At 42.1% G+C, this 16,860-nt stretch overlaps 1 protein-coding gene across 2 annotated transcripts in view; it reads left to right on the top strand.

Annotated features, from left to right (window-relative positions):
* XYLB (xylulokinase) overlaps positions 1-13,922 on the top strand; it is a gene marked incomplete at both ends in the record, with an annotated part of 85,332 nt that extends 71,410 nt beyond the window's left edge. Inside the window, 2 exons of one of the 2 annotated variants that reach the window (XM_079538703.1) lie at positions 349-443; positions 13,821-13,922. In XM_079538703.1, the coding sequence (XP_079394829.1) occupies positions 349-443; positions 13,821-13,922 (197 nt within the window). Of the gene's footprint in view, positions 1-348; positions 444-8,806; positions 8,891-13,820 lie in introns of those variants that run through there. The other variant, XM_079538704.1, reaches the window with a different exon arrangement.
* Positions 13,923-16,860: the final 2,938 nt, after the last annotated feature.

Genomic DNA, 16,860 nt, shown 5'->3' on the forward strand with positions numbered 1-16,860 from the left:
CTTTTTAGTTTAGTCACATTTTGTCCTTGAATCTCTTGCTTCCACATATTTCCACTGCTGTTTACTATACTGTTGTAACCATAAATAATTACTGATATTGTTGAATAGCATTTCTGCTGCCTGCCTATTCTCCAGGGTATGTATTGAGTGATTGGCAAAAACTCAATCACAGCATCCGCACTTCCCAGGCTGGTGCACTGGAATGTAAGATTTTTTGCCATTTATCCTTCAATCCTGAATGCTGACCTGACTGAGGAAGATCAATATAAGGTATTAATTTGCCAGGGAGTCAAGGCACATCCCTCATCTTGCTTTTTGCATTGATCAGGATTGTGATTCTCGTTGCAGGACTTGTAGCTGAGACAAATGTGCCCTTGGCTGATGTTGTGAAATTAGCACCAGAGCCCAGATTGGCTGTTACACCAACTGCTGGGGCTGAGGAGGTGAGCAAGCTTGGGAATGTCGTTTTTCTTTTCGTTTTCTGTCTGCTTCAAAATGTAGTAGTAAACTAATTTTTCTAGTGAAATGGATTAATCTAAGTAATATTTTGTTGCACAATTCTTAATTCTTATTGTGAAAGTTGATTTAATTTAGGGAGATGGCAGGTGTAATGATGTAGTAATCTGCATGATCGCCCTCTCTATGTCTGAGAGAATGCTTTTTTTCTTTCCTTAACTGGGTGTGATTGGAGAGCAAAAACGACTTCCTAAACAGGTTGAATTTGGATACACATCAGGTTGCAAGTGATAGTAATTGACAAAACAGCCTTTACTTGCTTGCAGGCTGCAGTTTTGAGAAAGGCATGATGATAGTGCTTTCCAGATCTTTAACAGCGGCAGCAGTCCTGTGTCTTTTCTTGTATTTCTCAGTTGGAACAGCTGAAAGCATGCCAGCTTGGAGAATTGAGTACTCACAGGTCTTTGGTATTTTGCTCATCCTGAGAATTTCAGCTAATCTGAAGGTGAAACTTGTGCTTTTTTGGGCCACGTACATTAAGCAAGACAAGTGATCATTGTTGCTAATGACACCATTTCTGCCTGTATTCCTGCCCACAAAGGACTTGTCTTGGGCCTTACAGTGCTGCCTCATACCTCTCACTACCGAATGTCAGACACCTTAATTTACAACAGCTTTTGCAATGTAATGTCAGCTAATAAATTTAAAAATGCAACATTGCAGAATTCCTGGAGAATATGAGTTTAGAGAAGCAAAGGTGAGTCTACCTCCATCTTCAGCTGTGTATCTAGACAGCCTTACACACATCACTGCTTGTGATGTTTGGTTATGCCCTAACTACAGGCAACAAGGTTTTAAAGCTTTTATTTAAACTGGGAAATTAATGATCTGCCAAAACTACTAACTCCCAGCTACATATGTACTGCAGCACCAGATATCATCGTGAGTAATAATAGAAATGATCATGCTGCATTGTGCCTGCCAGCATATTATTTAATTATTAACTGAGATGGAGGAGCTCAGTAATCGAATAGAAGTCCCCTTCAGAAATATTAAGACATTGAATAATTTAAACTTGATTGATCTGATCTCATTTACTCAACTTTCCCCCCTCGTTCTGAAAGATAATTAACAGCAATGGCCTGTGTCGCATCTGTTGCAGCTGGAGGCTCCTGTGGGGGCTTCAGGAGTAGCTCCCTGGTGTCTGATCCAGCCTCATGTTGCTGCCTCATACCCCCAAAATGCTCACTGCTGGAGAGCTGACAGGCTGCTTTGGTGGAGGTGCAGAGTGCTCTGAGACCTGCTGGTGACCCCCAGTGCTGCTTCAGCTATAAGGCTCAAGGGCAGGGGATACAGCTGTCATTCACAGAGGACTTGCAAGAGCAGCAAGCACCTTGTGCCCCTGCAGGGGCCAGCAAGCCTAGCCGGAAAAAACAGTGGGGAATTCGTTTGCCTCTTCCTATTTTACTGTCTGCATAAAACGGCCTGGAAGCTAAAAGAGTTAATTATCTCCCTCTCGATACTTTTCTTCTCCTTTTCCACTTGGTTAGACCTGGCTCTCATAGCACATCTTTTTATTGGTTTTAAATGATGTACAGCAGAGAATTATTGCCCCAGTAGATAGAAGTGAATGATAGAGAAGGCAGCGGCTGAACAGCATGCGAAGGAATAACTGTTCCTGTGCTTCAGCTTAGCTTGCCAGCTTCATTCCATTAAGAGCTGCTTCTTGCAATTACGTATTCCACACAATTTTTTTTCTTCCTGTCTTATAATTTTACAGTTGATGGTGGATTCCCTGGCTAGTTTCATGGCTGTGAAACTGCAGAGAGCCAGAGGGGCCTGTCAGTAATACAGTGTGTTAGCACGAACAGTGCAGTAAAAATTCATAATGTGATGAGTCAGTTTGATTCTGTTTCTTACAGAGCTGCAGCTCCCTGTCCGTCCAATTTCATTCTGTTGAGTTTAGAGGCTTTCACCTAAATGACGGTTCTTTTTATAAACTTCAAAGTCATCCTGAGGTTAGGTTCTGTCTCACTGAGGAGCTCTTCTGAAAGAATCTGGCTAACCAATATGAAATTGCCTGGACCACTTCCCTACATTTTCTGGACAGCTAGAGTTAAATCTTGGCAGAGTGGAGAAAAAACAGGTCATAACACAACGATCTGGTCTAGTTTTGTCCTTTCTTCTTGGTGTAGATTGGAGGCAACATGTGCTACACCCTTGGAAGGAGGAAAACCTCCTATAGACAAAGGTCAGATGCAACAGTTTGATGTAGCCTCCTCTTTGATGCCAAGGCCTGGGCACACAGCAGAACTTTCCAGGAACACAACTTGCAAGAAATGTTTCTTCGATTGCCAAATGATTATTTGTGATAATGAGTTTGATTTCAAAAAGGGAGGGCAGGGCACAAAAAACAATTCTTCAGGTTCAATTAAGCTGACAGCCAGGTAAAATGAAGTCACAAGATGGGAAATGTAGAGCTTGTGATGTGTGATGAGTTAGTGGTTAGAGGAAACTGAAGTCCTGTAAGTTGCAAGTTGTGTGGCAAAAGTATGACTCTGTTATAGCAGACCATCCTGCCTACAAATGACCATCCAAAGGAGAACAAATCCCTTTCTGTGGCTGACACTTCAGCTGAACATGATTTCACAGTATGTTTGTAGCCTATGGAGGCTCCTGAACCCTGAGCTTATTCATAATTACGTAGACACCCACACGGATCAGAAGGTCTTCTGGTGGTAACCACTGTGGTGATAACTGTTGGTCATGACTCAAGCAGACTAGTTGAAGTCACTCATCTGTGGGTTAAACTGATGAATTTCTTTGTCTTTTTTTCATATTTTCAGAATAACAAAAGCTAAAGTCTTCTAACCTCTCTGGTGTCTTTTCATCCCCCAAGGAAAAAGATTAATCAGAAATACTAAGCATGACAGAAATGACCAGAAGATTACAGAGCAGTAAATATATGCTAACAGACAGAAAGGATCCATTATTATGGCATTAGAATTCAGCTCTATTCTAGCAATCTGTTAAACGGAGATGGTTGGCTTGTTGTTTAATTAAGCAAAAAAGCAGGAGAGGGAAAATGATTATGTGGGGTTGGTCACTTGTGTTTATACAAAACATATACCTATAACATAGTGTTAGATTTCTTGTAACACTTTCTATTGTAGGGTTTTGCAGGGAGAAGGCATGACACGATTTACTACCTCTGGATATATAATCTTTGATTGCCCTGTATTGAGGGCACTGAGGGACATAGATCAGTGGGCATGGTGGGGATGGGCTGATGGTTGGACTAGATGATCTTAGAGGTCTTTCCCTTAACAGTTCCATGATTCTATGGTTCTATTGACCCTATTGAGAAGTATCAATTCTGCATTCATTCGAGAAGGAAAAATGTGGGCCTAACAGGTTTTCTTGACTTTGGAGATGTGCTTTGTAAGCATGTGGGTTCATAGAAGCGACCCTGTTACCCAGGAAAGTTACAGCGACCTTTTTATTGATTTAAAATAATGATATTTTTGTTGAATTAGATATTTGGGGGTGGGATGTTTTCTGAAATTGGTTTAAGTTGCTAATTTAGTGCAGTGCAGATCATAATAATACAAGTATGGAAATATGATAATAGGTATTGATGAAAGTTTGATTGAAGTGACTTGGGTAACCGATAAGTTTCAGCCTATTAAAATGTTTCAGATATGCTTACAGAATGAATATGTGAAAGAAATGAAGGGACAGTTGGGGTATGGTTCCTTGCAGTCGTCTTCAGGGTATTTCTGGACGCTGCCATGTTCTTTCTGCCCTAAACATATCCTTTTTGAGTTAAAAAAGGTGAACTACTGTGATGATTTTATAATAAAATATCTGTATCTCTCAATTTCTTAAGCATGTCTCCGAAGTAATTTGAATTTAGTTTAAAGGAAAAAAAAAAAAGGAACCTGTCTAAAGTAGCAAGTGTTTGCAAGGGACTGATTAATTTTAATCTATGCAGAGTAGATTAAATGTACTTGGGTAGATTAAAATTAGATAATCATCAGCATCATCTTTGTAATTTGTAAATTTTGATTTGCTCCAATCATTGGCTAACACAGCATTGCAGGAGACAGAAGGATCTGTGGGATTGTCACTTGCAGTAATCATTTGTAGCTGGCTTTACTCATAGAGAACAGGAGGGACAAAGTCCTGTTGTTGTAGGCATAAAGAATAGTATAATAGTATGAAGAAGTGGTAACAGCCCTGTTGAGTTCATAGGCTAGTAGTATGGTGAGATAAAATATGAGGATGACACACTTGATTTAGATTAAAGAGCAAGGTAACATTTATCTGCAGAGTTTTTCCAGGCAAGGCGAGTCAAGTTATTCTCAGTTATAATGTAATCTGTGTCATTTCTTCTTTCTTATTTATCTGTGGGATTGTCGGAGCGTGTCCAAGTTGTCCCAGGAGTGAAGTTCAGCATTTGTAAATGAAGCCATCAGAATACTGCTAATGCTGCAGAGTTGGCTATAGACATAAGCGGGAGAAAAGGCCATAATATAGCAAGGACAATTAAATTATGGACAATAATAAGGTTCATGTTGTGATACATGTAATTACTCCTGCTAAATATCATGGTCTGATATATTAGGTTTGAGGCTATGACAGAGAGGGAATTTATGTTCTTGAGTTTTTATGCATCACTGAGAGTTCTTTATTCCCTTTGGACCTCAATTAGAAAAATAAATCTATATAATTGCCTCAGGAAAAAAGCTCCTGGAATGGCTTAGGAGGAGCTGCTGAGGTTCTGCAGGGGCGATTCAGCTGCAGCAGATGTGGAGAAAGATCTTTCACAAACACAGCTGTGTGCATTCAGGCCAGGTTCTCCATAAAGCGCTTGGGTTTTCTCTGTGTGTTTCCTGGGAGCTGTGCTGCTTTGGCCCCAGACTTCAGCTGCTGTAAAACTGCTATGAAAAGCGCTGCGTATGAAAGGCGTGAAGCACTGCTGTGCTAACCAGCCATGATGGTGTCACAGCCAAATTCCCTAATGAAGAGGAATTTAAAAGTTTGTGTTAGCCCTCTGAACTGTGCTACCCCCAAAAGAGCAGAGTACAAGCAGTGGTCTTGAATTTTTGTTGTTGTGGTTTGTTTGCATTGTTTTCAGGTGGTACAAAACGCAGCATTCATTTACACTAATGGCTGGGAAGGTTACTGCAAATGCCTGAATTTTGTCAATTAGCGAGCTAAGTGCTTACGTCCAATAAACAGGAAAAGGGATTGTTATCAGTAAACGTGGCTGTTCATTTATTTTGACACATTTTAATTTAGTGTGATGTATTAACAATAATACTTCCCAGCCTTCTAGTGAATGTGCTGTTGTGTATTCTGTAAGAGCACTGCTGGGTAAGTAATAAGGAGCCGCCTTTCTCAGGAGCTGAGCACACTTACCAATGCAGCTCTGCTGTGCTGAATCTTTGTTGAGAAGTGCTTAGGGTTTTTCAGATTTACAGAATAGCAAAGTAAGAAATAGCAAAGCTTGATTATTAATGCTTCAGTGAATAAAAGAGCCATTTTTGTTTGACATACCGATCCTCCCAGCATAGTGGTGGTTGCCTGCTTGGTACTTTGTTTACTCTGATGTGCATATTTAGCAGAAATGGGAGCAAGAATATTCTTTGGGAACATGGAAAGAATATGTGTATACACTTCACTGAACACCCAAGGCCCCCATGTAGTCAGTTAGAAATGGTATGCTGAGCCATGTGGCACTTAATAATAGTAGTGATTTTTATTTGCTAACTCAGTAATCTGTGTGAGTCTCCATGGACCTTGGTATCATTGCTCTGTAGAGAAGAGGAGCTGGGGCATGGATAAGTTTGTTGGGATTGTTCAGTCTGGAGAAGAGGAGGCTCAGGGGAAAGCTTATCACTCTGCACAACTGCCTGAAAGGAGATTATAGCAAGCTGGGGGGTAGGCTTCTCCTCCCAGGTAACAGTGATAGGACGTGAGGGAATGGCCTCAAGTTGTGTCAGGAGACATTCAGGTTGAATTTTAGGAAAAACTTCTCAGAAAGAGTGGTGCTGCAGTGGCACAGGCTGCCCAGGGAGGTGGTGGAGTCAGCGTCCTTGGAACCATAGAGATGTGGCACTGAGGGATGTGGTCAGTGGGCATGGTGGAGGTGAGTTGAGGTTGGACCGAATGGTCTTAGAGATCTTTTCCAACCTTAACGATTCTGTGGTTCTATGTTAAATGTTTTCCCAAGATCATGGAGTTAGTGTGATACAGAGTATCACTGAGTAGGTTTTCTCTGTTTCTGCATGACAGGTGTAAGACTGTTAATCACTGCAAAATTGATTGAGAACAGGGTCCTGATGAGGCCTTGGCTAGTGAACAGTGTCTGTTACTGCTTAGTGTAGATATTTCTTATCTTCCCCTTGATATGCTTAATCTGTTGAAGAAATGTACTTCAACTGCTGCAACATCTTGTTGGTGAAAGGGAGGAGTCAGTCAGAACAGGTTTGTTCTGCAGGATGTACCCATAAGCCACTCACCTGCTATAGGGGAAGTGGGAACAAAGCATTAAGTCCAGATTTTGCTGTTCAGACTGAAGCTTTCCTTTTGGAAGGGGGAAACAAGAACTGAATGTTTCACCATCACCTGAAGCACAAGAACAAAGCATGTTAATTCTGTATTCCCTAGATAAGAAAATTGTGCAAACACTTGGTAGATTTTTCTTCTAACCAAGAAAATATTGGGAATATTTGTGGTAGGTGGACATTTGGACTAGATGGTTGTAGAGGTCTTCTCCAACCTTAATGATTCTATGATTCTGAAATGACAGGTACAGATACTGAGGCCACTTGAGGACTATACATAAAATGCACAAGAACAGCATCTCCTCTTCCTGCATTTGCACTTGAAACATTTCCCTCCTGATTTTTTTTCATGCATACACAGTTGTTGGCTGTGGCTCTTATCTGGAAAAGGAGAAAATGCATTTAAATGCTGGATCTCCCTTATTGATGAAAGCCGTAATTCAGTTTACTGGATATGATTCATTATGGCTTTATAACCTCACTGAACCTGGAGCCAGGAGCGAGACTGCCCTTATTATGAATAACATCAGTGCAGGGGGCTTGTAGACTAGACTTGGCGGCCCATAGGATTCATTGCAGCAGGGATATGACCTTATGGCATCCTCCTAAGGACTGCTCGAGGCTGTACTAGCTCCACGCTGGCTCCTGGCTGTCCCCTCTTTGTGCTAGTGCCAACAAATGAGTGAAGCTATCCTGGCATGGCATCAATTTCTTATTTTATTGGATGGACAATTAAAATTAGACGTAGGGGTAAGGAGGAAGGTGTATCTCCCAGATCTGGAAGAGGTACAGTTTTAGATTGCAGCCTGCAGTAGGGCTAGACTTCATTTGGGATTTCTTCTGTGTAAGCTGGTCACATACAAAGTAGTTCATCTTCTAAGATATGTCCTGTGACGAATTTGAAACAGAAGAAAAAAGGGAAGAAAAAAAGAGTGATGTAGTGAATGTAGCAAATTCCAGCATGGATCTTGCCCATGTCCAGAAGCATAGGGCATGTTTCAGTCTGGAGTTTTGAGTACATTTCAATCTTGATTCTGCTTTTCATGGCTGTAACAACTGATCTAAAAATCCCTGGTGGATTCTAGATGAGGAAATAGGAAAAAGCTGCTCAGATGCTCCATGTTGTTGTGGAAATAAACTGAGTCTTTGTTTGTCCCTGGGTATACAGTGTGAGGAGCCAGGGCATGGAGCACATCATAGGTGGGAAGGATTATGGGGTAGAAAAGTGCAAGGGAGATAAGCTAAAGGAGATATGGGCTTATGAGAGGCATGGGACGTGTATTTCAGAACGCCCTGGTCTGTTATTGGCCTTTCTGACAGTGGCATTGCACTGTGGTGGGGGCTCATCAGCAAGGCAGAGGAGGAGGGAACAGAGGCAGTGATCCGTCCTGAGGTAGCAGAGGGAGGCAAGGACAGGAGTTCTGCCTGGGTGGTTAGGACTGCTATTACTGAGGGGGCATGGCTGACTTGGAGAGGTGACTTTAGCAGAGCTGCTTCCTCTGGAAGCAATGACTTGTGCTTATAGCAAGAATACAATCACAGTAAGAACAACTTGTGTGTGTCATAAAATTAGGCTGTAAAGGAGATGGTGAAAAAGGCAGTGACATTTGAAGGTGGAAGATACTGCAGCATTTCTTGAGCAAATTGGAAAAGAAACCTCAAACCTGCAGTTGCCTGTGACAATGCTACTTTTTCAGCTCTGAAGATATTTTTAACTGCAGCGTGATTTAAAAATCTAATTTTTCAATCTAGACATTTGTTTCTTTTTTCCCTTTTAGCTCTATCGTCCACTCTTGAAAAGATATGCGGAGCTTGAACAGAAGGTGATCTACAACCCAACCTCCTCTTGTCACACAAAATAACAAGCAAACAAAATTTATGAGTTGGCTGCAGAGTGGACTCCCAAAGAGATCAGAAGAGATTTGCTCAGAATTTAGTGGAGTTCTTTAAATCACTTTGTTCCTCTTTGTAGACAAATCATTGTTAAATGGCTGAGTTTCAGTATGTTGATGGAAAAAGTTGCACTATGATTGAAAACCTAATTAAAAAAAAAATCATTGTTCTGTGTGTTTGTGACTTCAGGTTTTTTCCATACTTTTCACATGGTACTTGCTGATTAGGAATATCTGGATGAGCGCATGAAGTCCATTGTATATGAGCTTTGATTCCACATGTTCAGTGCTGTGGGCTCTCTACATACCCACCTAGTATAATATCTTCATTCCATGACCTCTTTTCCCAGTGTATTTCAAAATTATCTTTCTGCACATCTATAATTTATCTCCTCTTTGCTTACATAACGCCAACAGAAAGCATGAGCATATTCATGTCCATCTGATGGAAGTCTTTGAACATTCACTGGGATCCTCACAGAAGGGAAATTCTTGTTTCATGATGTTATGGAAAATCTGCTGTGGGATAAAGCATGATGTTGGATTTTATAAATTGTGGAAACTGCAAAGGCAGTACATTGAATTTACCCTGTGAGATGCAGGTCTGGTTGCTCAGTGTTTTATTTGATTTTAGCTTTGAAAAGATGAAAATAAGGGTCAAATGTGGAAAGTTTTTACATGTTTTCACATTTTCATTCAGTTTCATAAAGAGTCCATTCCATCTGCATGCTTGTTTGGGGTTATGCTGCTTTCTTTTCCTCCTTCAGGAGTCATGGCCATAAAGTTGTTTGTTTCATGCTGAGTGTGAGTGCAGAAATAGGACTCTCTTCCTAATAGGGCATGAAGGTCGCTGTTTTTCTTTATACCACCAATATATCATTTCTTTCTTGGGGATGCTGAGCAGAACTGGTGGCTGTCTTGTCCTGATGCTACTCCTCAGTCCTAAGGAAAGTCCTAGAAAAAAATACAGCCCCGGACTCCTTCCTGCAGGGATGTATGGAAGTCACAGAATTTAAGTGAAAAACTTGCATCACCCTGTGCAAGTGGGAACAGCTTATGGCACTATTTTACAGTGCCAGTATTTTTCCCTTAGGATAAAATTTCTTCTATGAATAAAGTGTGTTAATGAAAGACTTTCTGAAGCCTTTCTTCAGTTCTTGTGGAAGTTGTAGTGTGCTCTGGGAATACATCAGGGTGTTATAGGGAGTAGAGGATCTGTTTGTGGAGTACTGTGAGGTGTTGGAACAGGCTGACCAGCGAGGTGGTGGAGTCACCATCCCTGGAGGGTAAATGTAGCACTGAGTGACGTGGTTTAATGGTGGTGGTGGTGTTGGGGTGACAGTTGAACTTAGTGCTCTTAGTGGTCTTTCCAACCTTTATGACTCTATGACTTGAGAATTGGGCTATGTCCCTGCTGGAGGCAGGTGACTCAGGCTCCTGCTCTTCACGTTACAGCAGTTCAGGAGTGCTCTGTGTCCCTGCTGCATTGCTGCAGTGAGTGGTACCTCCTGGCAATGATTTGCCCCGTGTGTGGTAGACGGTGGGCACATTCTTTCTTTGCTCCCCTTTCTATTGAAGCGCCTCACTGTGAGCACTAATGGTGCCATTCCTGTTCATGACTCAGTAATTCTAGCTTCTTTTGATATTGGCAAGATTACTCAGCAAGGTGAAGAATTACCTTTCGAGTTTCTGAAGCGAGTTTCTTTTAAGCAATTCCTTTAACAGGTGGCATTGTAAATACACATCTCTTTTATGTGCTTATTATTTCTGGGTCCTAAGGTACAGTGCTAAAGCATATAACACTTCTCACAGGCGTCCACCTTCAGCAGTTGCTTTGTCATTGAGCAAAGCTGTAAATAGGTTATGAAAAACGTGCTAATGCGAGTTAAGCAATGCCTACTGGTTTGTCATCAGTAGTCATTAACCATGCCTGGTGACCAGTTTGTCATCAGGGTTAAACCTGAGCGTGAAAAGGTTCAGAGATGTTTGCTCAGTTTTGACAACAGTTTCTTCAGTTGGCTCACTGGAGTGAGAAGACTGATACGTCATGTGGCACTATGGCTTTGCCCTTGAATTGGGACATTCAGCTCGACTCCCAGTTAGTTGAAGAAACTTAAGGCTCATGTTCCCCATCACAGGACTGTAAGACACAGGGGCTTTTTTTTAAGGATTGTTTTTTATAGATTATTGGCTCTTGACAGTGTTGTTAATGGTGTACAGTCCATGTGATTTAGCAGTTCTCTGGGCCTGAGCTCTTTGTGTTCAAGGCTGCATTGCACAGTGGCCACATGTGTCCATTTCCTGACATGTTAAGTCATGTTGGGCTGGGATGGGGCTGTCAGATGTGTCCCATGTTAACATTAACTGCTGTTTCCTCACGGTAGCTGATGCACTCTCTGCTTACTGCAGGAGTCCCTTGAAAAGATGCAGATGCCAGACCCTGAAAGGCCAGGAGCTGAGCACCACTGAGTTATAGTATTGTTGTGGTGATGGGTTTATTAGGGCTGGCCTCTGAGGAATGTTGTCTGGAGTATGAGAATTTATAGACAAGCTCTTTTTTTCCCTGGCTCACCAAAGTTGCACATGTTCACTGACTAGTGTCAGACAGAATAAGGCTCCATAAATCTCCCTCTAGAAAAGTCTTTTGAGAAGATGCTGCTATAAGAGTTCTACCACTCTTTTCTTTTTGTAATATCTAAGGATGCCCGTTAGCCTGCCAAGGAACTGTGTGCACATCTCTTTAAAGAAGACCCCAATGATGGAAGGCTCTGGTGCGATTTGGTTTCCAAAAGTATTTTTTTCCCGAAGTGTTTTTGGGTTGTTTTGCTTTGTTTTGCTGGTTTGTCTAGCGATGTTGTTCTGGCTGTTTGGAGTAAAGACGTTACGGTGCTAATTAAAATCCTAGCTAACAAATCTGAAGGCAAGCCAATATCCTCTACCTCCACTAGATAAAGGTTGATTCCCTCTTTCCTCATTAGGACCTTGCTGTACTCCAAGTCTAGCAGCAAAGTGTCCCCACTTTGTTCAGAGGAAAGGTCGTTTTCTGTATTTGAAGACCTGCTGAGCTATTCCCAGTCTGAACTAATGTACTGGAACCTGTATGGAAAATTGATCTTGTCTCCTGGAAAAAAAAAAAAACTTGATTGTTACAAGGAAATTGTTCACTGCTGAACTGATCCACAGCTCCCATCTTACACCAGCAAAGCCACTTGAGGTGGCATATGAGTCATGGAACTATGTGGCAAAACCCAGGCAGCATCCTTAGCTCATGGCCCCGTGCCCTCGCCAGTCAGTCAGTTGCACAGACTCACCTATGAGCTCTTGGTATTCCAGGACCCAAAGACAAACAGTTTTCTTTGCAGCCTGAAGTCTTTAAAGTCTTTTGTGTTACAGCGGGGAACAAACAGGAAAAGATGTTTGTTTTTTCTTATGGGATCAGTCTGAGGGAGCTGGAGCTCTGAGTGAATAAGTAATGTACTAAAAAAGTCCACGCTCTGACAGTGCTTTAATAAGTAATTGAACTGAACACCACGGTGTGTGATCCCAGTGGGACCTTTTTTGTTGTTTTTTCAGCTTTCTTTTCCTTTGGAGTTGTGGCTGCCACTACAGATCACAGCAGCACAGTGAATGTATCTAAACCTGCAAAAAGCCAATGCAAAATTTGTTCTGTTCGTATTTCCATTGCTGTCATCCCCAACCTTCTGTATTCAGGTTAGCAGGTGGGGAAGAAAAGCATAATTGCTATAGAGAACTACAACTTTTGATTTTTCCTTATCTCAGCCACTGACGTTTTTTTCATCTAGCCATTTGGATTTGGATTTTGTTGAGATCTTTGGGTTGAAATTGGCCGGCAGTTAACAGTATGACCGAGGATGATTCACAGCTGGGTAGCCATTCCCTCAGCCACCAGGGGATCACTGTATCACTGTCCCACCTGGAATGTTTCCTTAGGCACTTCACTAGAAGAGACTGTAGTCCTGATCCTACATAGCTGGAAATTTTTGTACAGTTCACGCATAAAACATAAAACACATGCACGTATAAACCTCCGCCAAAGAATCTGATCTTGTTGTTACTTTATGTTCCTTTTGTGCAGGCTTGTGCAATTAAAACATGATGTATCAGGCAGAAAGAATTTGGGATTAAATACTTAGGCAACCAGCTTTTTTCTGAGCATGGCTCTGAAGGGTGCGAATATGACATTTTGACACCTTTAACATCTTTGACATCTTTAACAATTTAACGTGGATGTTCAGCACAGCTCCAGCCCCTGCTCGCTCTGTGCTTTGATTACAGCTCAGATCCAGGCTCTTTGGTTAGCCTGGTCAAGTGGCTTAGCTTTCAGCCTTCAAAGCTTGCACTATGAGAATGTAAGATTTTTACAACTTTTTCTCTGCAACTCTTCTTCTTATCTTGGAAGCAGGTACGACCTTTTCTTTCACAAAGTTCACCTGGTTGGCTGTTTCCACTTCTGTGGGATGCCAAGAACTTCCCATACACGATACTTAAAGAGTGAGTGTATCTCCTGCTGAAATTTGACCCCAAGACTTTTCATTTGTTTGTCCTTTCCCCTGTTGCTTCTTAGAGTTGGTTTTGACAAACAGAAGGATACTGCTGCGGTGATCACAGCCCCCTGAGGATGTCTCGGCCATTGTGGGAACACAGTGATTTCTCAAAGTGTTCTTGAAGAACAGAACCTAAAGAGTAAGGATGAAGGAGCACTTTCTGTTGCACATGGATTCTGCTGTGATCTCTCGTTTCAGGTTTTGACTAGTTTTCCTCATCTCTTGATGCTTCGCCCTGCCCTTTAGAACAACTGAGGGTAATGACTGCATATGTTTTTCTTGCTCTAAGACCTTTCTTTGGATGACAGGTATTTTTTCTATTTTTCTTTGTTTAGATGCTGCTATCAACTCTGCTTTTATTGAGTACGCTGTGTCTTAGTACTCTGCAATGTACCCATCTGGTTATCCTTTCTTTTACTCAGTATCCAATCAATTAGAAGTCCTTCGTTACCTTCAGTGTGGGATTCATTCGACCAGTGTAGAAATCTGTCTCCTACGATACGAACTAAGGAACACAAAGAAAAGGAGTTCTTGGCTGCTGTTCATCTTATCGTGTGGCAGTTGTCTGCAACAGAGCAGGTGAGTTATCTCCTGAGTGAGCTTTCTCCCTGCTGAGTAGAAGGGCAATTGTACAGAGAGGAGAACAGAAAAAGTCAATTTTTCACATTGTGCCAAAACTCTTGAAGACTTCATTGAAACCTGATTTCAACTTTGGAGGGAAGAGTTGTCCCCAGTGGCCGTTGCACAACTAGAAATTTTTCTTGTTCCAGCACAGCTCTGTTTTTTCTATCAAATCCATGTGATTGACCTCTCCTGCTCCCTTCAGACAGGACTCCTCATGCACCTCCATGGAGATATCCAGAAGACGTGGGTCAGGAGCTTTGTTGTATTTCTGCTTTTAGTCCTTTTGTTGCATGCCCTTGCTTGTGTTTATTTCTTCAGGCTGGACTCTTTCAGGCATTTGTATTATGCATCTGAGCTCAGTTCTCTGCTATAGAGAAAGGCAGTTCCCTTAAGACTTAGGCAAGCATTGCACAAGAAAACAAAGACCTGTTCAACTTGCTGTTGGGAGACGATATTTACTCTCTGACTGACATGTGTGCACTCCCTCATGAAACCTCAGTTCTGTTGCAGTACTGATGTATCGGAAGATGGAATTCTCCTTGAAAATAATCTAAACCATGTTGTAGAAAAGTAGGGTTAGAGAAACAGAGCAGAAAACGAGCTATTTTATAGCTGAGGGCTTTTATCTTAATATAAAACACATTAGAGCAAACAAGTGAGAGGTAAAGGATTGTTACACCCTTTGGTGTCACAGCTTATGCCACCTGAGAACATCTCTTCACACCTCTGCCATAGCTTTGTTAGGATGGGACATTCTCCTGTCAATCCTGGTGTTTTGTTAGATTCCTACCCTAGATGACTCAACTTGAGGACACTTGCTTACAGCAGAAATACCCTTTTGATCAAGAAAGGTAACATTAGAAGGCAGCGATACGTTTTCCCCGTTTTCAGTTTCTCAGCAGAATTATTGTGGTACCTGCTTTTGTTTCTTAGAAGAAATCCCTACTCCAGCAGAGGGAAAAAGAAGACTTTGAATGTAGCTAATCCAGCACGCGTTTTAGTCATCACAGAATTGTTTGAGTTGGAAGGGACATTTAAAGATCATCTGTCCAGCTCTTCTGCAATGTACAGGGACATCTACAACTCAATCAGACAGTTGTGTGAGTGAATAAGCAAATAAACTACATTTCAAGATTTCCCTTAGATTATTTTTTTCCTCTGAGTAACTCTTGGCTCAGGAGACATATCCGTGGTGTTTTATTTGATTCCTTCTCACCATATTTGCAGTGTGGAAGACTCTCTCCCCAAGGTCTTTCCACAAAGGCTTGTTTTGCTATTAGCCCAGTGGAATGTAGGTTTTCCACTTTGATCTGTACTGTGTGTGGTTTTGGCATGATTCTTAAATGCACTGATTAAATAACTGCTGCTAACAGCTTCCTCTGCCTTCAGGAGTCAGCTTCCATTGTTCAGGGGCTTTCCATAGCAAAAGGGAAGAGATAGCACTGGTGTAAGGGCTTACATTAAAGGCTAGAAGAAATGTCATAAAACTCTTTCCCATTCCTCTTGGTCCAAAAACATTGCAGTAACTCAGTCACTAGATAAGCAGTGTTGGATTGTTCATAGCGTGAGTGTTTTGAGCAAAAGGGATGGATGCCTGTATGCTGATGCTGAGTCAGATTGTCTAGATGAGAAATCACTGAGCTGAGACTGGCTTGGTAATTTACATCTAGTTCTGTGTTTTATATATCAAAGTCTGTGTTTTGCAGTTTACACTCTGAATCTTTAAATGAAGAAATAAATTAAATTTCTCAGATGAATGAGAATGGTGCATTTAGAGGGAGAGGGAGAATACACTGAGACTTGGGAGCTGCTTAGGGAGGAGACCCAATACTCAAGCTCCCCTTTTCTGGCATGAAGCACCTTTTCTTTCTAAAGTGTTCCAGGCCCCCAGGAAATATGGGAACTGCTCCCCCCCTGAGCCTCCTTCAGCCTACTGAGGATGTATTGGGCATTTGGTCAAACCCATCAGGCAGTGGTGGCAGCCAGAATTCCCCATGATGTGCCATCATGCCAAGGCTGGTGTCCAAGAAGCTGCTTAGTTCAGCATGGGGCAGTCATGATGAGGCTGAGACCATAAATATGTCGTGGCCATGGCATGGTCAGTGTTGTCCTTGAACTTCTCTTTATGCCTTTCCAGTGGAGACAGGAACATTGCTTTCTGTGAGGCACTGGTGAGCCCCATCAGGTAGGACATTTGCAAACATCCTCTCTTGTTGTCAAGACAGAATTTAAACTGGCACAGATGAGGAAAGAGGGCTGATACGTCAGTGAGGGGAATAGAAATGCTGTCCTAGGAGAGGAGACTAAAAGCTTGGCTTTGTTTGCCTAGCAAGTGGAAGCTGAGAAGTGATACCATTGCTCGGTATAAATCCTTCAGGCGGGGGGTAAAGAGCAGGAGGAGAGCTGCTCAAGCCAAAGGACAGTGTTGGCACGCAAGCAAATGATACACACTGAACAGGAGTAAATTTAAACAGGAAATTAGGAGGGAGGTGGAGGTGCTGAAGGACCTCCTGTCCCCTGCGTGCGGTGCCAGGAACATCGAGCCACGTACTTGCAGCATGACGTGTGGCAGGGCTGTAGCACCATGTCAGAAATCCTCTGCTCACTGAGAAAGCTGCATTGAGTACTGACCTTGAGAGAAACTGTTGTTTGCCACGTGGCCAGAGCAGAGTTTCACACTTGACCTCTTTTGAATTTCCTCCTTAACTGTGTTTGATTTGTAGGAAGCAACGAGTATGGTAGGGACAAATA

The sequence above is a fragment of the Tetrao urogallus genome (genome assembly GCF_951394365.1).
Source record: "Tetrao urogallus genome assembly, chromosome: 7".
NCBI lineage: Eukaryota > Metazoa > Chordata > Aves > Galliformes > Phasianidae > Tetrao > Tetrao urogallus.